We start from the raw sequence: 24,652 nt of genomic DNA on the forward strand, positions 1-24,652 counted from the left end.
CATCTTAAGAACTGAACTGAACTTAGCTAAATCTACCATTTTAAAGTAACAAGTATTGTGTATTTTTGTTGTTTATGGTCTTGTGGTAAATCTATATAAAGTATACTTATTTTTGATATACACCCTTATGTGGTGTCCATCTGTAGTGTTGTCACTGGGTTACTGTATGTGTTCACAAATGCTTTACACACTGCCTCTGAAATAAGCCTGTCTGCTCGTGCTAAGCTACCAAGGGGGTGAGCAGGGGTCATTTTAGGACTGTAATCCCGTTATCCTGACTAGAGGCAAGGGTCCCTATTTGTCACAAGTACCTACCTGTGCCAACTAGAGACCCCCAAATCTAACACCAATGCAATAAAACCAATTCCAAAAGATACTCAAAGAAGCCAATAAAATACATGGGCGGAACATAGGAAGAGCTTAAAGCCCATATCCTGAAAACAGCATGTCTTGTACAGACAGCGCGAGAGCTGCTTAGGCGAGATCTAAAAGGGTGAAGGGAATGCAAGCAATGCAAGCTTGTCAATGTTAGTGGAGAATGCAGTGTGCTCTTGCTGTTCCCAATTTTCCTCAGGTGTGATGTTTTGTGTTCATATATGACTTTGCCCTTCTCTGATTCCCAGCTTTCAGTAGGCCGTCTTTGATAGGCCATCCCATACCAAGCTGTTATTGGTAGTAGTGAAGGCCGGCACCGATCAGGGCGGAGGGCGGGGGTGGAGGATGAGGGTGAGTAGTAGGTTGTAAAAGCAAAATAGAAAAAAACGTTCCTGCTTGCCGCGTCTCTTGTCATCTCTCTCAGACAGAACAGGAAGGAGGAAGCACCAGGCTTCCCATAGTGAATCACAATGTTGCAATGCTGTGGTTCAGCACTCCGACAGGCAGTGGGAGTCTGGGCTTGTTCTCCGTCCAGGATGTAATTCAGCCTGGGTGGAGAATTTTCAAAGTGCGCATGAATGTTTGGCCGGCCAGAGACAGCAGACCAAACATTTATGCACACTTGGAGTGGGCAAACCACTTCTCCCCCTGCCCCTGTGTGAGCAGTCTGGCCGGCCCCACCCACAAAGCTACCACAGCAGGAGAACACAAGATGATAATAACATTGAGTTATTAACATTTTATGCTTCCTTTATTTCACTGCTGTTTCGCAATGGTGCGAAGCTCCTCAGCCTTGGTGAAGGAGCCGCCACTGATTGGTAGGCTAAAAATGTGGCTCTTTTCCCTTGATACTGGATGTGACTTTTGAAAATTATAACTTCCTGACAGACATCTGGGTATTAATACAAGCTGATTCCATGGTGCATTATGGGATTGGCCTTATAGCTACTTGGTGTTCTTTGATGAAGGTGCCCTCAGAGCTTTCGAGTTTGCCAGCTGCATGCATAACTGTATTAACTAATCCAGTAAAGGGTTATTGTTTGCACGCTCGGTCCTGAAGACCTGAATTTATAATGTGGTAAATGAAGACTACGAATTCCACAATGCAAAAAAAATTGGACTGGATGAGATACTATGGCGTGGGACTGAAATACTCGAGTGTTCTGCTCCTTGGGTGGGTTCCAGTGTTAACAACACCTTTGAGCATCTGACATATTTCATGCTGATTTGTTCCAAAAATGTGCCAATTTATAAGGCCTATTTTATTGAGTGTATCACCTAGAGAACACTAATATCTCAAATGGTGCCTGGCCCAGGAGATGAGGCAGGTCCCTAGGAAGCTTGCTGACCACATAAAAGGTTTTTCTGTGGTCGATGGAAGAGAAGGTGGAGAAAGGACAGCATCAAGTTCAACCATGCAAGCAGTCACAGGTACATTTGGTGAGGAAACGATCCAAAAGCACTGTTTTTGTCTGGATTCAATCCTAACCCCCCCCCCCCGAATGTCATTTAGATGTTTTTTTCCAGGTACCCTGCATTCCTAGACCCCTACTTCTAACCTAGCACATACATTGGCTCAGATTTGGATCCACTTGGAGATAACGCTACTTAATAGAACTGCACCAGATATGTTGTTTCTGTAAAACAGCAAATTCATCATGGTATGATCAGAAGTGACAACTCCAAACCAGAAATAATAATGTCATCACCTCAACACATGAGCACTAATCCATTATAAGAAAGCGTCCAGGATCTTTCCCGCTACTTCCCTCTGGAGCTGTTTAAACATAATATATACATTTCAATAACATCACTTCACACAAGTGAATAAAACCCGCCCACATAATAATAATAAAGAAGCTTGTAGAGCGCATGGTAACGCCATCCCGGCGTGTCCCCGCGCTGTGGAGAGCATCGAACTACCCATAGACTGAGGAAAGCCCCTAATTTCTGCTTGGCATTACATAGTAAACAGGTGTGTTTTTAGTTGGCTCCTAGCGGAACTACAGTGAAAGGGCCTTGAAATTGCAAGACGCAACGGACTGCCACCTGGTCTCCGGAGCGTCTATCCTGCCGAGGGGGCTGTTGGATCACTCTCCCGTTTCTATTCATCTGGGCTCCCGCCCGGAGGGGCCTCGGGCAGTATGGCACCTCAACGCTTGGTTCCTGTAGGACCAAGCCTTGGTGGACGCACTGGGGCAGGAACTGACCCATTACTTCGCCACCAACGGCAGCTCGGTGTCATCTCCGGGGAACCTTTATAGACCGGTAAGGCAGTGATCCACGGTGTGGCGAGGGGACTCGTCCATGTCAAATGGGCGGAACGGTTGGCCCGCCTGGTGGAGCTGGAGTCCCAGGCTGCCCAGCTAGAAACGGAACAATTGGCAATCGGCCAAGCGGACCCCACCCGGCAGTTGGCGTTGATCCGTGAGGAGCTTCGCCAAATCTCCCTTGACTCGGCTCAGCAATTATGGCGCTCGTCGGTGGCGCGGATCTACGGATGGGGGACAAGAATGGGAAGCTCCTCCACAACCTGGTCTCCTACCCTAGGGTCCACCGCATCATTCCAGATATCCGAGCGGCGGACGGCACCCTCCAGGTGACCTCCGGGGCTATAGTGGGAACATTCGTGGAATTCTACACTCGCCACTACGCAGAGCGGCCTCCGGGTGCCCTCTTGAATACCTTCCTGGACGGGGCCTGCGCTCGCCTACCCTCCCTCACCTCGGAGGACGCAGAGGCCCTGGAGAAGCCCTTCACACAGGACGAAGTCCTACAGGCCATTCCCCTGCTGCATAGCGGCAAAGCACCCGGCCCAGATGGACTCCCACAGGAGTTCTATGCGACCTTCCGTGACACTCTGGCCCCCAGACTGATGTGCCTTTTCAACCACGTGATAGAGAGAGGCTCCTTTCCCCCCGAGTCGGACATGGCCACGATTGTGGTCATCCCCAAGACCCACCCACCCTCTACTGACTGTGCGGATTTCCGCCCAATCTCTCTTCTCAACACAGAGATTAAACTCGTTGCTACAATATTAGCCCAACGGCTTCGACCTTACCTCCAGGACCTGGTCCTACCGGATCAATATGGCTTAATGCCGGCCAGAGGTACCCGGCATTGCATCCGTCGCCTCCACCTAGCCTTGGCCCATCGTTCACGCCTTACCTCCTAGCTGGCCCTCCTCTACCTCGACTTCGAGAAGGCCTTTGACACGGTGGGGTGGGCTTATCTGCAGGATGTCCTGGTGGCCATGGGCTTTGGCCCGAATTTTTGTAGATACGTGGGCATCCGCTACGCAAACCCCAGAGCCAGAGTGTTAATCAACGGGACGCTTTCGGCGGCCTTTCCAATTTGCAGGGGCACAAGCCAGGGGTGCCCTCTTTCACCACTCCTATTCGCCCTAGCAATGGAGCCCCTGGCAATGCTTATTCGACAAGACCGCCTGGTTCGGGGTTGGACCTGGAACGAAAGCCACACAGACAAAATAGCCCTCTATGCGGATGACGTGCTCCAGTACTTGGCGGATCTGGAGAACTCCGCCCCTCGCTGCCTACGGATTCTCTTGGACTTTGAGCATGTCTCGGGCCTTCGGCTCAACTCGGCAAAGTCTACCCTGGTCCCGCTCCATCGCTTCCGGGAATGCTTTGACTGGTGGTCCTCTATCCCTCTTAGGCGCCTCTCGATCAAGTACCTGGGAATCTGGGTGACCCTTCTGCCTGAGCTTGAATGGGCACTGAACATAACGCCCCTGGTCAACCGCATGAGGGCGGACCTGAAAAAGTGGCAATCTCTTCCCCTCAACCCCCTGGGTCGGAGTGCTCTATTCAAAATGATGGTCCTCCCCCGCCTCCTTTATGTCCTGCAGAACATTTCCACCCCCCTTCCCCGCGCCTGGTTTTGAGAGCTAGACGGAGCCCTGTCCCGATTCATCTGGGGTGGGGGGCGCCCGCGGATATCCCTTGCACACACCCGTATCCCTCCCTTTGATGGAGGCCTCGGGGTGACCCATCTTTACCTCAATTACCTCGCCACAAAACTGATTGTCATCCACGACTGGTACGCAGGCGGCTGGTCCGATCCGGCGTACCGGGTGGAGCTAGAGGAGACAGACTTCCCCCGGCTACAGGCATTCCTCTACGGCTGTCCGGTTCCACGCACTACGGCTGCCATCACCAGAACGGTCCTCATGGCTTGGCGCGCCGCTCTCCGGTACACGGGATGGGACCGTAAACTAACCTCCCAGACTCCGCTCTGGCACGGAAACTGGCTACATGAGATCTCGTCCCTCGGCGAGTTCTGAAGCTGGGACCTTATCGGACTGTCGGTCCTCGGGGATGTGTGGGTGGGAGATCACATTCGCGCATTTGCAGAGCTACAGCAAAGCCATGCCCTCCCTCATGCCCAACACTTTAGGTACCTGCAGCTGCGCCACGCTATCCATGCCCACCTCCCCGCGCCTGCGTCCCTCCCCGAGTTCAGTCCGCTTGAAGCCCAGGTGATGATGGGGGACCTGGGTAGGGGAGGGGTATCCCGAATCTACCGCACCCTAGTAAACAATAGCCCCTTGACCCTCGACCACCTACGCACTCGTGGGAGGGATGGGTGGGGTCCTTGGAAGAGGCCGACTGGAGGGACGCACTGATGGCCCGCGCACCTTTACCACATCCTCTAAGCTGAGGCTCATGCAGATCTACTATCTGCATACGTCCTACCTTACCCCGGAGCGGCTGTTCCGGGCCCGGCTGAGATCTTCTCCGGCATGCCCGAGATGTGGGCACGAGCCTGCAGACTTCTTCCATATGGTCTGGTTATGCCCCGGGCTTCAGAGATTCTGGGGAGGGCTGGAGCGGGACCTCACGCAAGCCCTGGGGTGGGAGGTTCCACATGACCCGATGCGACTACTGTTGGGGATCTTTGATGGCTTAGACGGAACCAGAGCGGAGAAGCGTCTGCTGGGGACGGCATTGGCTGTAGCCAAACGGGATATAGCCCGTACCTGGCTGCGGGACACGCCTCCCACAGTGAAGGGGCGGCGGAGGGGGGTGGACTGGTGTGGGACCCAAGAAGAGGCTTTTTTTTAATCCCGAGGTTCCACGGAACTGTTCCCCAAGATATGGGGGAAATGGTACAACCTGATTCCACCGTGAGCCCAGATGCGCCTGATGTACTAATCACCTCTGCATATGATGTATTGTTGGTACGGAGTGTTTCCCGCCCAACCCATGTGCACAATTGTCTTTCATCATAATGGTTTTACTAACTATGAGCTGCAACCCATGAATTCTTATTGTCCTGTTTTTCTTAAAAATGCAAATAAAATTGATTATCAAAAAAAAGAAAAGCCACCCCTATAAGTAAAGACCCTCTTCACAGGATCAAGAATTACCCATCACAGGAGTCTGGCAGCATTATCATGAGTGATTTACTCACCACTTGAGGCTGTGCATTCACCGCCCCTACACTTAAAAACTCCAGCACCCGAACCAGCCCATCTACTATCTAAATAATGACCCAGGTAACTATTACTACCTGCCCCAGGTCACAGCTGGGATTTCTACAATACCTTTCTTCCTTTTGACAGAAATGCATCATACTAGATAGCAATGCCTCCAAGCTTGAAACACGAACCCCACATACAAAATCCCACAATCCCCTGCATACACACGACATCTGAACCATCAGTCTCCACACATGAATCCCTCCAAACGGAGAACAACTTTTACAACACGGTTGTTACACCGCAAGTCGTTACGACTTGCACTGGATGGTGCTCTAGACTAAGGAATAGTATGATTTACTATTCCAATACCTTTCCTACATTTCTACACACTGGAGTTGGAATAGTAAATATACTATTCCTAAGTCCAGCGCCTCCAGCGCAAGTCGTTGTAATGACTTGCGTTGTAACAAACACAATGTAAACTACCACGCTGTGAATGTATGCAATGTAATATAATACATTTGTAGTGGGCTCCTTGCAGGAACAAGCCTTATCTCCCAATATGTTTTCCGTCTTGAACTGCAATCGCACAGCTGTTCACCTTACTTTGCGGCACATTTGAGGTTTATGCTTGATCTCACAATTTGGTTTAATTTGACTTGTTTAGAAGGATGGCCTAAAACACATATGGACTTGAGTGTAGCAGTGACAGGAGCAAGAAACAATTCAAAATAGGGTCGGGTAATGGCAGGGTAAGTTTGTGATTTACATTTTGTTCTTATATAGCTGCAGCTGTTTTTCAGATATGTTGTCATACTCCATGGGTGAGGGGGGCGTCCATCCTTATTGCCTTTGGCCATTGTAAACCAATGGCACCCTGCCTGCACTTCTATGAGAGATATTTCCTATTTAATCATTGGTTCCTGCTGAGAAATACATGCCCAGAGAGGCTGGATTCTGAAACCATGAGCTGCAAACTGCTTTTCAGGGATCCACACTGTGAAATGAAATTTCACTTACCATATGCCATTAAATACAAATGCTGTTCAGAGTTTCCTTCTAGAACCCAACTCCACCCACACCTATGAAGAGCCCCAGTCATGCCTTGAGTCTCAGTCACCACACCCATCACATTGCCACGGGCGGTCGCTCTTGGCTGTATTCCAGTTTATCGATCTACACCCACAATGCCACTCTAGACATAGATCTGCCTACTGCCAATCGGAACTAACCCTGCTCTGCATAGGAACAGGTCATCCCGGGCTACGAGGTAAGTAGCCCCATTGCCCCATACCCCTGCCCAAAATGCCCACTGTTATATCGGTACCGGCCCATTATGTCCTTAAGGTAGTATATCCATCAGGTTCTGTCATGGAAACAGACTCATGTCAGGGAGGTATCCTTCCAGTCTCATTAATCAGGTCATTCTAATAAAAGTTCCAAGTGACTATCAAGAAAATTACAAAAAATCTCACTGTAAAACTAGTACTGTTTGCAAAAGATACAGTGCTGTCAATCGGGCCAATTTGCTACAAATATAGAAAGCCAGCACCACAATTTACATCCTACAATATGTGTAAGTTCTGAGGGGCAGATTTACAAGTCCCTTGCGCCACCGGTTAATTACCTTTTGTGACGTAGCGGTGGCACATGTTATTGCTCCAGTTTTACAAAGACAGGAAAAGCCACCCTGCGTGACTTTTCCTGTTCTTGTAATTATGGCCCCTTTACACGCAGCACTTTGCGAGACAGGGGCGGGCCATGGATGGTGCTGTGGGTGTTCACACTCAACACCCCTGGAAACCAGACACATTTCCAGATTTACGAGGAATCGTACATCTGAAAATGCGTGTGAATGCTATGCTTCCCCCCGGGGATGGATAGGGAGGCGCAACGAGGTGAAATTTATTCATTTCTCCTCGTTTTCTTTTCCTCTTTCTTTGCGTGCTGCAATCTGCAGCACAGATAGAAAGAGGAAATCACCTCTAATGATTGTTTATGTACAGGAATGGTTCCCTTCCTGCACATAAACAATCCTTGAAACAATGCAGTTTTTCAACCTCTATGTGTGCTAATGCAGCACACATAGAAGTTGAAAAACTGCATTTCAGATTATTTTTGTGCAGGAAGGGAACCATTCCTTGAACAAACACAATCTCCACACGCAGGCATCCTTGCACCATGGTGCAAGGGTGCTTGCACCGGCGCACGGCAGCAGTTTGTGTGCCAGCGCAGGGGGAAGCACAGAGATGAGGCATATTGTTGTAAATATGTTGCATCCCTGTGCTTTCAAAGTGATTTAGTGCAGCGCAGCCAAATGGCTTGCGTTCCGTACTGAGTCACTTTCTTGTAAATCTGCCCCTAAATATTTAATGAATACACTTAGGTTCTCTCTATAATTGTTTCATTATTTCTGATGGGCCCAGCAATGGCAGCTACAGAGTCCATTGGATTTTTTAATGCAAGGTGAACTCAGCTACCCTAGTAATATTTCACTTGGAGATTTGTAGCAGGCAATGCCTCCAGGTAGAAATGCTGGAAAACACGCAAAATTAGCACAGTAAATCTGATAGCCCTATTTTGGGGCATATTAGCAAGAACCTCGTTAAAATTACCACCGTTTTAGTGGCAGGAAACTGCCGCTAAAACGGCGATAATGAGCTTGCTAATATGAGTTATAGAATTCCAATAGAAGCCCAGGTTGGATGTGCAGGACATCCTGCCGCCAAAACTGCGATAATTTTAACGAAGTTCTTGCTAATATGCCTCATAATTCCTCAAAGCTCTTATCTTCCACAAACCCATCCTCTGAAATTGACGGGAGCCCCTTGCAACCTGAGGAGGTAAATCTTGAGGATTTATGTAGCCCATTCATAAAGGAGACCTAATATTACACATAGAAGTCTATGGGCATGATTCACAGAACTAACTTAAGACAAAATCCTGAACTTTCTACCATTTTGGTATTCACAGAAGGCACTTACTCATTTTGGTATTCACAGAAGGCACTTAATCATTTCTGTATTCACAGAAGTTAGGAGTCCTATTTTTAGGACTCCTAAATGCCTTCTGTGAATACCGAAAGTCTTAAAGTTAGGATTTTTCTCAATTTAGTAGTAGGGAAGTTAGGACTCCTAACTTTAGGCCCCCTAAATGCCTTCTGTGAAAACGGAAAGTCTTAAAATTAGGATTTTTCTCAATTTATTAGTAGTAAAGTTAGGACTCCTAACTTTCGGACTCCTAAATGCCTTCTGTGAATACCAAATTCATAAAATTAGGATTTTTCTCAGTTTAGTAGTAGTAAAGTTAGGACTCCTAACTTTAAAACTCCTAAATGCCTTCTGTGAATACCGAAAGTCTTAAAATTTGTATTTTTCTCAATTTAGTAGTAGTAAAGTTAGGACTCCTAACTTTCAGACTCCTAAATGCCTTCTGTGAATACCGAAAGTCTTAAAATTTGGATTTTTCTCAACTTTACCACTACTAAACAGAGAAAAATCCAAATTTTAAGACTTTCGGTATTCACAGAAGGCATTTAGGTGTCCTAAAGTTAGGAGTCCTAACTTTACTACTACTAAATTGAGAAAAATCCTAATTTTAAGACTTTTGGTATTCACAGAAGGCCTTCAGGAGTCCTAAAGTTAGTAGTCCTAACTTTACTACTCCTAAACTGAGAAAAATCCTAACTTTAGGACTTTCGGTATTCACAGAAGGCATTTAGGAGCCCTAAAGTTAAGACTCCTAACTTCTGTGAATACCAAAAAGAGTAAGTGTCTTCTGTGAATACCAAAATGAGAAAGTGCCTTTTGTGAATACGAAAATGGTAGTAAGTTTAGGATTTTGTCTTGAATTAGTTCTTTTAATCGGGCCCTATGTATCTCATTATTTCTGTGGTCCATTCTTGCTCTTTAGTTAAATCATAGCTGCAGCATATTTAAAACATGTTATTCTTGATCTAACCCAATGCCGATCTAAATGTTGCTTTTTTGTAACATATGTTTCTGTCTTGTAGGGTGACTCGGGTGGTCCTTTAGCATGCCAGTCTGAGGACATATGGTATTTGGTTGGCATCACCAGCTGGGGGGAAGGATGTGCTCGACAAGATCAGCCTGGTGTTTATACTAAAGTGTCTGAATTTACGGACTGGATTCTGCAAACAATAAAGCAGTGTAAGACAATGTTTAAAACTATTTAAGTATTCATGTAAGATAAAGTGTGGCGTCATGAGGTATTGCATGAAAAGGATCACTGACAAAATATAGAATACAAAAATATAGAATACTAAAAATATCGAAATAAAAATATAGAAAGCAAAAATAGTGAAGTCCTATCTACAAACAGGTAAGTACAAAATTATTGAATCAAAAATATCGGAAAAAAATATATAGTTAGTCAAAATATCGATTTTTTTTAAATGTCTTAAAAGTAATTTAAAATTAATGAAATAATAGCTATAATTCACTAAAACATACTTAAATAACTTTAAAAGTATTAAATAATTAATTTAAGTTAAAAAAATAAACATACCTTTTATTTGTTTAACACATATATATATATATATATATATATATATATATATATATATATATATATATATATATATGTGTTAAACAAATAAATGGTATGTTTATTTATATATATATATATTAACATAATATTAATAATAATATACAATATTTTTACTGTAGGATAGCGGGAGGGTAAAATTTAATATTACCCCTCCAGCAATTGCAACAGTAGGGTAAACGTTGGGTAGCGTAGAGGTAGAAATTACTATTCCCACTCCAGTGAGTGCAACAGTAGGGAAAGCGTTGGATAGCGTAGGGGTAAAAATTACTATTCCCACTCCAGAGAGTGCAACAGTAGGGAAAGCGTTGGATAGCGTAGGAGTAAAATTACTATTCCCACTCCAGACAGTGAACAGTAGGGAAAGCGTTGGATAGCGTAGGGGTAAAAATTACTATTCCCACTCCGGAGAGTGCAACAGTAGGGAAAGCGTTGGATAGCGTAGGGGTAAAAAGGACTATTCCCACTCCAGAGAGTGTAACAGTAGGGAAAGCGTTGGATAGCGAAAGGGTAAAAATTACTATTCCAACTCCAGAGAGTGCAATAGTAGGGAAAGCGTTGGATAACGGGAGGGTAAAAATTACCATTCCCACTCCAGAGAGTGCAACAGTAGGGAAAGTGTTGGATAGCGTAGGGGTAAAAATTACTATTCCAACTCCAGAGAGTGCAACAGTAGGGAAAGTGTTGGATAGCGTAGGGGTAAAAATTACTATTCCCACTCCAGAGGGTGCAACAGTAGGGAAAGCGTTGGATAGCGTAGGGGTAAAAATTACTATTCCCACTTCAGAGAGTGCAACAGTAGGGAAAGTGTTGGATAGCGTAGGGGTAAAACTTACTAATCCCACTCCAGTGACTGCAACAGTAGGGAAAGCATTGGATAGCGTGGGGGTAAAAATTACTATTCTCACTCCAGAGAGTGCAACAGTAGGGAAAGCTTTGGATACCGTAGGGGTACAAATTACTATTCCCACTCCAGAGAGTGCAACAGTAGGGAAAGCGTTGGATAGCATAGGGGTAAAAATTACTATTCCCACTCCAGTGAATGCAACAGTAGGGAAAGTAAATACTTCACATATTAATAAAACTAAATTATATATTAATATCAATACAAAATTAATTTAAATTAATTACCAATTTAATATAATATAATAATTAATCAATTAAAAATACAAATACAAATTAATTATTAAAATTCATTGCCTATTAATACAAATTAATTACCAATTAACAATTAATTAATTAGCAATTAAAAATTAATCAACAATTAATTAAAAAATACCAATAACTAAATTAACATATTTAATAATTACAATTAAATTACTTCCCACCCTATTCCCCTATAAACCCACAATCTACTACGGGAAATACATTTATAAAATTAACATAGTTATCAATTAATCAATTAATACATATTAATTACCAATTAAAATGTAATTAATTACCAATTAAAAATTATTTGACAATTAATTCAAGATAAATACCAATAAATAAATTAAAAAATGTAATTAATTATAATTAAATTACTTCCCACCCTATTCCCCTATAAACCCACAACCTGCTACGGAAAATAAATTAACATAATTATCAATTAATCAATTAATTAACTAAAATTAAGTGGCAATTATTTTTTTTAATTACCAATTACAAATTAATTAACAATTAATTCAAAATGAATACCAATAAATAAATTTAAATATTTACTTAATTATAATTAAATTACTTCCCAACCTATTCCCCTATAAACCCACAACCTGCTACAGAATTAAATTACGCACAAATTAAATAACATAAAATTCATTACTTAAAATAAATTATCAAATGAATATATACACTTTTCACACATATACTAACATACAAAACACTTTAAAAAATTCGATATTATAAAAAATTCGATATATTTAATACCTATATTATATACTTCGATATTTTGACTTTCTATATTTATGAAAATCGATATCAAATTACTTATCTTAAATTCGATATTTTTGTTGACTATATTCTGTCCATTCGATATTTTGTCCATTCTATATTTTCACTTCGATGTTAGTGCAATTCTATATTTTTGATTCGATATTTTGTCTGTATACCACATGAAATAGTACGAGCAAATCTGAATTAGCAATCATACGCAAATGAACAAACCTGCACTCCCGTGCCCCAAGGTAAACGCAGAGGTTTAATTTGTTCTGCTGGTGCCACCGTGTCATTTTTTTTTTTTTAGGGGTCTGTGATACGCTAGTATCCTTTGCGGGTTGTGGATATTATCAAATCCATTGAGAACTCTCCTGGGCCAGCTCCGCTGGAGGTGCCTGCCCATCCCCCGAGCCCAGATATTCATAGTGAACTGTTTGTACTCTGTGGTGGTGTCATGATATTTTGAGGATCAAGATGTCAGAAATAACGTCTCAGGCAAATACACCTAGATTTTCAAACATACAGATGAGAGCTGAGTAAAGAAAGTGAATTTAAAACATTCAGTGACACATGAGTAATTAATTTAACCTTGTGATGGTTTAGACAAATACATTGTTTTATCTATGGCTGATTAGTGGAACTTGATTGACTTTATGATCATGACAGTTCCCCTTTTAATGAAGATTATTGCGAGGGTCTGTTCACCAGTCACCTTGGTCGGCATCCCATTGGTTAGCGGCTGCTCGGATGTTTCAGTTGGGGCCAGGTAAGGCATGAGTGTGGGCCATTTACAGTATGGCTTTAACAAGGTAGGTGTTCATTTATTGTACGTCGATACCTGATATTCCCACACACAAGGAAGCAAAGCCACATTTCTGACATACTTGTTACTCTGCTTTTTCAGTACAGTTTAGTGTCTACCAGCCAAGGCGCAGGGAAATGCAGACCGGAGTTCCTGTATAGAGCATAGATACACAAACGTGTATTGGGTGTATATCGCCCTCTGTTTGCCCCTTGTTGTGCCCTGCCGCATTTCCCGCCACCTCCCCGCTCCCCGCCGCTGCCCCCCTGCGGCCCCGCCCTCTTCCCTCTGTCACCCATCCCATTCGCCGTCCCGCTCCCGCCTCCCAGCTGCTCCTCCCTCACTCCGCGCCCCCACTCTCCAAATATGGCAGAGTGGCAAATGCGCAGCGTTGACGCGCAGCGGGCGCACCGATTGTGCTCCAAAGGTAAGCCCGTCTGCGCCCGTCCGCGCCTGGACCGCGCCTAGCGCCAGGACCCCTGGCCCCCACCGACGCAAGACGACCTGCCAAACCTACGACGCCGCGGCCCTCAAAGCACTCAATACCGGCCGGAACCCCACCTGCTGCTGGGCCACCCCGAAACGCTTCCACGGACCCTTCACCTGCACAACCTGCAAGTTCACCTGCCTCCAAACATGCACCGCGCCCGCCAAGCCAAACCCCAGCAGCGACCTCAAGTGAATCCTGCTCAACACCCGCTCCGTCCACAGACACGCCGTCGAACTCTGGAACCTGCTCGACACAACATCACCAGACGTCGCGTTCCTCACTGAAACATGAATGAACGCCTCCTCAGCCCCCGACATCGCCATCCCGGATGGATACAAGATCATCAGGGGGGACCGCGTCAACCAGACTGGGGGAGGCATCGCCATCGTCCACAAGAACACCATCCGCATCACGACCGACGCCGACGACACCTACACCGCCGCCAAACACCTCCTCTTCCAGATTCACACCGACCCAAAGACGACCCTCAGAGGCACCCTCATCTACAGATCCCCGGGACCATGCACAAAATTCAGCGAAGACATCACGGACTTCATCAGCCCACACGCCCTCCCCTCCGCCGACTACATCCTCCTAGGGGACCTCAACTTCCACCTGGAGATCAACAAGGACAGCAACACCGTCGCCCTGCTGGACAACCTCGCCAACCTCGGACTCAAGCAACTGGTCAACACCCCCACCCACTACACCGGCCACACGCTGGATCACGTCTTCTCATCCAGCAAGCACATCGCCTTCAGCCACTCTACCGGACTTCACTGGACAGACCTCAGCTGCATCCACTTCAGCTTCAGAAAAACCACTACCTACCACCACCCGCAGCAGGTTCCTCACAGAAGCTGGAGCAAGATCACCGCTGACCAACTCACCACCTCCCTCAGCCAGAACCCACCTGCCAGCACACCGGACCCCAACGAAGCAGCCCGCAACTTCACGCAGTGGCTGACTGCCTGTGCCAACGACCTCGCACCACTGAAGAACCCTCACAGCAAACCCAGAAGCAAGAAGGCCCCCTAGTTCACCGACGAACTCAAGGACTCCAAGAAGACCTGCCGCACCCTCGAGAAAGCCTGGCTCCTCGACCAGACCACTGACAACATGACCGCCCTCAAACACGCCACCCGCAAGCACCACCAGCTCATCCGCGCCACCAAGAAGAAATCACTAAAGGATCGACTGGACAACAACGGCCGCGACAGCAAGGAACTCTTCAGCATCGTCAAGGAGTTCTCCAACCCCAGCACCGGCAACAACGACATCACCCCATCACAAGATCTCTGAGACTCCCTCGCCTCGTTCTTCCACCGCAAGATTGCTAACATCCACAACAGCTTTGGCGCACCATCCTTGCACCCAACCGTCGAACCAACGCACCCCACTGCCACCCTCCGCACCTGGACCGCAGTGACCACCGAAGACACAGCCCGCACGATGAACATCATCCACTCCAGATCTCCGACTGACCCCTGCCCCCACCACGTCTTCAACAAGGCCGACTTCACCATCGCACCCCAACTCAGAGACGTCATCAACACCTCCTTCAACACCGCCATCTTCCCAGAGAGCTGGAAGCATGCCGAGCTCAGTGTCCTACTGAAGAAACCAACAGCGGACCCCACCGACCTCAAAAACCTCCGCCCCATCTCGCTCCTCCCTTTTCCTGCCAAAGTCATCGAGATGATCCCCAACAGACAACTTGCCGCCTTCCTGGAGACGAATGGATCCCTCGACCCCTCGCAGTCCGGTTTCAGAGCCAACCACAGCACCGAGACCGCCCTCATCGCAGCCACCGACGATATCTGAGCCCTTCTCGACAATGGGGAAACAGCGGCACTCATCCTCCTGGACCTCTCCGCCGCGTTCGACACTATCTGCCACCACACCCTAGTCCACCACCTCAGCAACACCGGCATCCAAGAGAAGGCCTTGAAATGGATCATCTCGTTCCTCGCTGGAAGAACACAGAGAGTCCGCCTCCCCCCGTTTCGTTCCGAGGCCACCGAAGTAATCTGCGGCGTCCCGTAAGGCTCATCACTCAGCCCCACCCTCTTAAACGTCTACATGAGATCTCTCGCAGCCATCGCACGCCAACACAACCTCAACATCATCTCCTATGCCGACGACACCCAGCTGATCCTCTCCCTCACCAGAGACCCTGACACCGCCAGAACCTGCCTCCACGAAGGGATGAAAGATGTCGCCGAGTGGATGAAGAACAGACGGAAAACCTCATCCTAGGACCATCACCCTCCGCCTGGGATGACTCCTGGTGACCCCCAGCCCTGGGCACCGCCCCCAAGCCAACAGACCACGCACGCAACTGGGCTTCATCCTGGACTCCTCCCTCTTGATGACCAGACAAGTCAACGCCGTCTCCTCTTCATGCTTTCACACCCTCCGCATGCTCCGCAAGGTCTTCCGATGGATCCCGATCGAAACCAGGAAGACGGCCACCCAGGCCCTCGTCACCAGCCGTCTGGACTACGGAAACACCCTCTACGCCGGAACCACAGCCAAGCTACAGAAAAGACTCCAACGCATCCAGAACGCCTCCACCCGACTCATCCTGGACATCCCTCGACGCAGCCACATCTCCGGCCACCTGAGGAACCTGCATTGGCTCCCCATCAACAAGAGGATCACGTTCAGGCTCCTCACCCACACACACAAGTCTCTCCACAACCTGGGCCCCAAGTACCTCAACGACCGCCTGACCTTCCACACGCCCACCCGCCAGCTACGGTCCGCCAGACTCGCCCTTGCCGCCGTACCACGCATCCGAAGATCCGAAGAGGCAGATCCTTCTCCTACCTGGCGGCCAAGACATGGAACTCCCTCCCCATCCACCTTCAGCTGACCCATGACCACCTCGCCTTCAGGAGACAACTCAAGACCTGGCTGTTCGAGCAGTAGCGGCCCCCTCCCCCAAGCGTCTTGAGACCCTTCCGGGTGAGTAGCGTGCTATACAAGTATTATGATTGATTGATTGATTGAAAGTATTATACATGGAATAAATTATTGGTACCTGTGGTGTCATTCCACTGAAACAACAGATGCTGAAAAAAGGTACATGGGAATTAAACAGTCAAGCGCTTTCAACAGAATACCATCAGTATCAAATTTACAAAAGTGACAAAACTTCTCTTGGAAAACCTATTTTTTAATAATAATGACTAACAAACATGTTCTACAAACAACTCCGAAGGGTAGCTTGTCAAATAAGCAAAAACAAATGGGCACAGCGATTCCACCTCGCATGGTCCTGGTTCAATTAGTGGTCTGGGCTTTATCTGTGGCCGGCGCTGTTGTTTCCTACTTAAATATCCATAGCTACTGCTGCACTGAAATTGAATAACCCAGTTACTCCTCTATGTGCTTGACTTTCCAAGAGTAGGAAATGCAACCAGTCAAGGTATAATCCAGTGGGTGGACGATGGACCCACATCCTGCAAGATAAAAGCCCTTACACTTGATATACTCAATGTTTAACTAAAGATTTTACTTGGAATAAAACACATCTTTAATGTATCTGTACGGGCAGAGGCCAGTCAAATCTACACACAGCGTGTACATCCTTAAGCTCTGTAGTAGTACGTATGGACTATCAACTATATTGCACAATAACATATTACCCTCTGGTCAACATTACCTAATGGGAAAGGGTGTGAGAGAGTCTTCAGCTTTGGGTTTCTACATATAGAATTATAGATGGGTAACAGTAAATTATGGGGATGTTTTCCACCGGGTGGTTCTAAGTGACGTCAAATAGACAACAATAGCAAAGCTTGAGTTCTCTATGATGTCACTTAGAACCCATCTATAATCTTAAATTATATATGGCCCCTAAATCATCCGTCCCCTAAATCATCATTTCAGCTGCTGTTCAGTGGCAGAGGAGTCATGAGGGACCAATCCATAGCATACCCCCTGTTATGTATTCCTGTCCCAAAGGTTTTATTTAAAAAAAACTCACCTGCCATCCTTCACTAAAGCCCATCAGCATCCCTGCTTTCCTTCTCCCTCCTGCTGCTGTGTGCTCTGCTTTCAGTCAAAGCAGATAAGCAGAGCTGCACTGGGAGACTCTCACGAAGGCCTGTCAGCCTGGCCTAGCACTGTGGCTCACTTCTTTGAGGCATCCTTTATGAAGATGCAAGTCCTGTGGCACATTCCCTTCTTGTTCATACATTGTATGATTCTTTTTTCTCACCGGGATGGACTCTTCGCTAGTCTGGGGTTTAGCACCAACCCATGAAAGAGTACTTCAGGACCCTGTTCTGCATAAATGTCTCTCTGGGCTGGTGAATAGATTCTCCTTAAAGTTTAGGGCAAGTACAAAATGCAATGCCAAGTTGACAAATACTTATCTAAATTTGGAGATTCTGGTGAAAGGCCAGAGTGAAACATTTCAGATTCTCATCCGACTCGGATGGAGTGCATGTAGAAGGCTTCTCTTCACAGGCTTTTCTGATGTACAGTGAAAGGCTGGTTTTAACTGCTCACTGGTATGTTTTATTTCCGCAAAGGTGTGGGCAGTCAAGATCCTTTGGCTGCTAGGAGTAGGCACCCCACAAATATGGGTGAAGGGTATGTGTATCTCTGTAAAGAAAATGACTCTCTTTGGATGATCACGCACACAGTTTTGGACTGATGCTGCTGTTTTTTTTTACGCTGAGAGTGCACTGAGGCCTGATAACAAGACATTAGTGCTAGTGCTCGGACCCTTAAATGTATATGTTTGCTTGGCTTATATGCACGTGGTATAACATTACTTACCTGTAAGTCCCTAGTATACCAGGAGGGCCTGTAAGTTGAAATGTCCTAAAGAGCTGAAGCAATTTTGTGCTACCCTGGATTAAACAACGTAAAGACATGCCTCCCACCCTGCCACTGCGGCCTGGCAGAGCCGTTTTTAATTGTGAACTTAACTTTACCATTTAAAGTAATGGCAAAACCCAAACCTCCATTTTTAATATAAAGGTCACACCTACAGCAGGCCTATCGAGTCCTAAGGCAGGATGCTGTATCTTAAAATGCAGGGCTCATTTTTATATGTCATAACAGTAATAGCCCCAAACGGTTGCTTTCACTGCAGAAAGACTAGTAACTCTATTGGTGAGTATATTGCTACACATTGACAACTCAGCTGTGCTAACATCTGAAAGAGTCTACTAAAGTTCGATCACCCAAGGCGGACACTAGACTTTACCAAAGGGAGCCACTTGTTTTGCTGTGACTGGAGACCAGTAGTCCAGTGGCAACTGGGCCTTTGCTGGACCCAAGAGAACATCAAGGTAAATTGACCCGTGTGGCCACAGTTGCCTCACAAAGACCATGGACTGAGAAACAACAACAGTAAGCCCACAGTTGATGACATACCACCCTCAGCATCATACAACATCTTCAGCATCCTGTAACCCTTGCATCAGGACCACTACATTGAAGTCTACAGTGGTTCACTCATAGAGCTTGGAACTGGACTTGAGACTGGTTTGGTGACAAGATATCTGTTAGACCTGTCATCCTCAGGGTGGACTTCCCCTAAACATTTTGCCTTCTATCTCCCCTTTTTGGCCATAGGACCCTGAGCACTTTACCATTGCAAACCAGTGCTAAAGTGCATGTGCTTCTCCCCTAAACATGGTGACATTGGTGTATACCCAATTGATAGATTTAATTTATTTGTACGTCTCTTGTAAAGTGGTATACCAGATACCCGGGTCTATAACCTAAATGCTACTAGTGGGCCTGCACCACTTATTGGGCCACCCACACAAGCAGCCTTTGAACCTGTCCCAGGCCTGCCATTGCAAGGCCTGTGTGTGCACTTTACTGCCACTTTGACTTGCCATTTTAAACCACTTGCCAAACTGTGAATTCCCTTTTTATTACACATAGAACACCCATAAGGTAGGCCCTACGTTGCCTCAAGAGTAGGGTGCTGTGTAACTAAAAGGTAGGGCATGTACTTTTAGGTCTACATGTCTTGGTAGTGACAAACCCCTAAATTTGTTTTTCACTGCTGTGAGGCCTACTCCTGTCATAGGCTACCATTGGGAATGCCTTAAAACATTTTTAAGCCTTAATTCTTGATCAGGAAAGAGTAGCTGATCATGTTTTATATCTTTGGAATGGTAGTCATAAATCCTCTTTAATGGAAAAGTTGGATTTAACATTACTATTTTATAAATGGCAATTTTAGAAAGTGGGCATTCCTTTGCTCTTACTGCTCTGTGTGCCCTGTAGCCTCTCTCCAATACATGTCTGGGAAGAGGGACAGCTGCACTTTGTTCATTTCCTCTAGACAACCACAAACGCTGGAAGGGTAGGTGTGACAGAAAACTAATCTGCATTATTCTGCATTCTGAGGAGATCTGACACTTACAACAGAATAGACACTGTCTTGCTTCCGACAAAAAGGGCTGGTGACCCCCTACTGACAGTCAAAAGTCAGGACTGGGAAAAAAGGGGGACCTGTGTCCTTAAAAGGCCTGCATTGTAGTCACCCCCACTTCCACTGCACAAATAGGTATACGCACTGGATCTATGACCCCACCACGGTGATACACTACTAGACCTGTGAAGAACTCTTCCAGGAGTGAAGATTGCTGTGCTACAAGGATTGCCACTCTGCTTGACTGCTGTTCTGGATAACTGCTTTTCTGCTTTGCTGTGCTGCCATGCTGATACCTGCCTTGATGAGGACAAGTACTGGACCAATCTCACTTTAACTCAGAGTAACTCCAAGGGCTTGCCCCCTGTTCTGAAGTCTCAGGGCCATCAATGACTTCCGAGAACTCTGCAATAGCACCTGCACTCTGACATCTGTGAGTCCTGCCCTGCCAAGTGGTTCTAATCCAGTACTAAGCCCTTGAAATGTGGCTTCTGCTGTACAGAACCGTCAAACTGAATGCAGTGATGAGCTTGTGCCAACTGGGACCGATGCATTGCCCTTTGAGTCCGACACAGGAGCTGATTGATGACATCATTTCGACAGACTGCTCGGCTTCACAACGAGGGGCAGCATGGCTCAATGGCGAAGTAGTGCCTGTATCATAAAGGGCTTCATCAGCAAAGCCATCATCGCCAGCACGGATCGGAACCAAAGCATTGCGTCTTCGACGTCGATGCTTGATCTATGCAAGGTACTTTTTCAGCGGGACCTGCATGAGTCCTGTAGCTGGAGTTCCCTTGATCCAGTTTGGCCTGGACCTTGGAATTGGACCTAGTGCAACCGCGAGTAATTTTTACAAATGCATTAGCCCATTTACACTTATTGGATTTTTGTTGTTTTGGTCTTGAATTACTCATAAAATTATTGTCTATTTTTCGAACCCTGTGTGCAGTATTTTTGCGGTGTTTTCATTGTGCTACTGTGTGTGTGTGTTGCACAAATACTTTACACATCACCTCTTTAGATAAACCTGTGTGCTCTGTGCCAAGCTACCAGAGGGTGAGTACAGGTTATCTTTTAGTATGTATCTAGTTTACTCTGCCAAGAGTGGTGGTTCCTGCTTGTACAGGGTGCACACTCTGACAACCATAAACCCCAGTTCTAACAGTAATTGTTCTTTACATCCTTACTGGCTCCCTTGATTTTCTTCCTGTGGGAGTCAGTCTTCTACAGTGGGCAGGGGTAGAAAAACTCAACTCTTTAAACATTTAACAAAGTTTCCAAACTTTCTGCTTATCAATTCTGGTTGGAATTTAGATCATAAAGCACTAATTTACAATTTACTTAAAACGCCATATCTCTGGAAGCCTCTGATGTATTTAGCTTGTTTTGAAACCTAAAAATTAATACAAATACAATATATTTTTATAAATTGGTGTCAGATTTCTTTCTTGTTGTGGGACTTCCTTATTTCGCTGTTTTAGTACTTCTCAATGCTTTAAACGTGTTCCCTTGTTTAAGCCTTGCTGTTTGAAGCCATAGCTACCCAGGGTTGAGCTAGAGGTTGTTCAAATGAGCCTAACTGGACCAAAGATAGTATTGTGAGCGTATTGCATGGTGAGGTCTCACAACAACACCATATAATACACCACTTTTCTCACAATCACATTTTAGGCATAAACTGATTTTGCAGGAAACCCCTTGCTTCCAGTTAATCACCTTTCTATTTCACTCTCATTTTCTCTATCTCGCTCTTCTGGTAAGTCCTTCTATGTCTATCAGTGCAGAGAAGAACACAGGTATTGCATCAAATGATTCTATTTCCCATAATGGTGAACCTGGCAAACGTCTGTGGTATCACACTTCAAAAGCGAGCACAGAGTTGACCAGGTGTCATTGACTAGTTCAACACATGAAACTTAAATCATATCACAAGGTTAAAGAATAGTTGTTCTTAGGTTGTACTAGCGGGAGCCTGTGCAGGTAAGAGCGGTGGGGCCGGGTGGGGGGGAGTTTGGCAGATGGCGATGAGGGAAAATCATTTATTTATTTAATTTCCCCTTGTGCTCGTCTGTCACCTCCCCCTTCCCCCCAACCGGCCCCACCGCTCTTAGCTGCACGGGCTGTGGCTGGATTGACCACTCTGTAATATTGCTCACCGAAGATGCTGAGTGAGGAAAGGGGTATGAGAAGCATTACATTACCTTCTCTCCTAAAGACCCTTATGAGGCAATGTTCAAGGACCCATCAACCAGTGAAACATTGATATGTGCATCAATGAACTAGTTAAAAAATGGCAATTTTTGAAGCTGTAATTGCGAATGCTGTATCTGCATTATTTAGTCGGTGCAAGTGTCAGTACAACATTTCCCCTCACCACTGCAAAGTAGCCATGGTAATAAATCTCATGAAATTCCTATTTTTATTTTGTTTTATTTATCATAACATTCTTCTCTTATGTTGTTTTGTTTTAGAAATATGAAGATGCTGTTAAAAGAAGAAGAGAAAACTATCGGAAAACTAATGCAGATAGTCATTTCTTCCTTTTAAGCAATGCATTCTGAGGTCATATATCATTAGCTGTGCCAGTCTGCATAATCTGGCTTTTGATTTTCCTACATTGATTCCGAATATCAATAAAACCTCATTTCGATACAGAGTCCTATTTTGTTGGCTAACTATGTAATAAATTGGTCGGAAATATATTGATCTGGTCATCAGTCACACATGACTATGCACTATGCTTGTTGTTTGGACTGTGCTGCTAAGTTCACTCGAGGATTCAGTAAGTTTGTAAGAGAGTTTGCAGTTGGTTCTAGAGAGGAGAGAGTTAGAGCTACTGAAAGGGTAAATGCTACTGAAAAGAGAAGTGTGCCGAATACTGCTCAGACTTGGTTAGGTCTGGTCTAGAGACCGGTTTAGCTGCCTCGCCAGCCTCATGTAATGAAAAATCGTAAATAATAAATACATACACATACACACATTTCTAGAAGAGCCACCTTCCTCCATTGGCATGTACAGTGTTCAGTGACATGTTGCGTCCATAGCGTACAGCTGGGGACAGTGGGACTGCCTACTTCATCCGTTGACTCTTGTACACTGTATGTGATGACACTTTGCCTGATCACATATGCAAATCGATTTTAAAAATGTGATGTTCATTGCAAGGGATGATGACCAAAACTTTAATTCTGCTTTTCTCTTTCCATTCTTAATGCATTGTTGTCGTCCTTATGCATTTAAACTATATTTTAAGGTTATAGTAAATCAAAACCAATAGTACAGTATCTTTGCACTCGCATGAATTATATTTTCCTGTGATATGCATTAAAACTAAAAAGGGTTTATGCACCAGTTCTAATTACAGCTACTGCAAGGATGTGCCTGTGGTCTTCTGTTAAAATTATGTCAAAGGTTATTTTTTTCTAAATCATTTTTATTGAAAGCATGTGGCTGCCTTTTTTGACCTAATAGCATATTTTTTTTTAAGTGTTTTGGTCTGGCTTGACAGTGAAGCTGTTGCCAGACAATTATGTGTGAACTGCAGCGAGAGGAGTTGGGAGCCAGAAGTAAATGTTTTAATTAGGTAAAAGTTGCATGCTTCTAGACACATTATATTTATCATTGTGTCGGAACTTGAACTTTAAGGCGCATACACTTGCAATTTCAATGATACTAAAGTGTGGATAACTAAATAATTTATGGTGCTTATTCTTGAAGTTGCACAGACAGGAGGAGGCAGTCATTAACGTACATGGATTTTTAGGTCTGGCTTGACAGTACATTCATAAACCAGACCTATTGGCATTGCCAATGCTTGTTTGTACATTTTCTGGTAGAAGCTTTCAATACAAACCAAAAAAACAATCTGACCATTGCATATGCTTGCGGGCCGAAACTATTTTTTTTGTTATGCAGAGCAATACAAGGCTAAAGAGCACCAAAGCTATTCTTCTCAGGGAAATGGTAATCTACTGCCCATATCAGGATTGCAATAAGACATTCCCAATATTTCTCCCAGATATTTTGCTTGCTAAAAGAAGACAATATATGAAGGTGGGAAAAAACTTGAAAAGGGCAGTTATCGTGATAATCAGGTGCGGACACACTGATCTTAAGGTACTTTCCAATTTCTGAGGGTTGTCTCCCGGTAAGTGCAATGCTATTTGAATTAAACGTGAGGAAGTTTTTACGGGGGGCAGTGCTAATTTCAGCTGCTATTTGCAGGTGGGGATCACCAACACTTATTTTTGGACATCAGCACTTATTTTTCCTCATCAGACTCCGCTCCAGAGCAAGAGAGAGAAAAACGAAGAAGGAAAAGATAGAAAAGTTAGAAAAACATTGACCAAGGGAGAAATCAGGGCGAACACAGACTGCAATATTGAGATACAAGGGCAGAGAGTGTTTGGTGATGGATCAAAGAGACATGAAGTGGAATTGGGATTACACTGCCTTGGAATGTTGCACCCCAGTCATTGGTTAACACTGGCCATCAGCCTCTGAGCAAAACTTTGGGCCCCACCACTTATTGTTGTACAAGTTAAGCACTGACGAGGAAGACATACTGGGTGTTGTAAATGTGATGTGCGCTCTAATAAATTCCAAGCCCTGCAAAGCGCATTTTATTGTGATTTTGCTACAGCTTGT

At 45.3% G+C, this 24,652-nt stretch overlaps 1 protein-coding gene across 1 annotated transcript in view; it reads left to right on the forward strand.

Annotated features, from left to right (window-relative positions):
• LOC147728762 (plasma kallikrein-like) overlaps nucleotides 1-22,662 on the forward strand; it is a 507,358-nt gene extending 484,696 nt beyond the window's left edge. The window contains exons 15-16 of the mRNA XM_086962552.1: nucleotides 9,831-9,987; nucleotides 22,477-22,662. Coding sequence (XP_086818678.1) covers nucleotides 9,831-9,987; nucleotides 22,477-22,478 — 159 coding nt within the window. The 3' untranslated portion in view covers nucleotides 22,479-22,662. The remainder of the gene's footprint in view (nucleotides 1-9,830; nucleotides 9,988-22,476) is intronic.
• Nucleotides 22,663-24,652: the final 1,990 nt, after the last annotated feature.

This window comes from Lissotriton vulgaris, chromosome 3_1, assembly GCF_964263255.1.
Source record: "Lissotriton vulgaris chromosome 3_1, aLisVul1.2, whole genome shotgun sequence".
NCBI lineage: Eukaryota > Metazoa > Chordata > Amphibia > Caudata > Salamandridae > Lissotriton > Lissotriton vulgaris.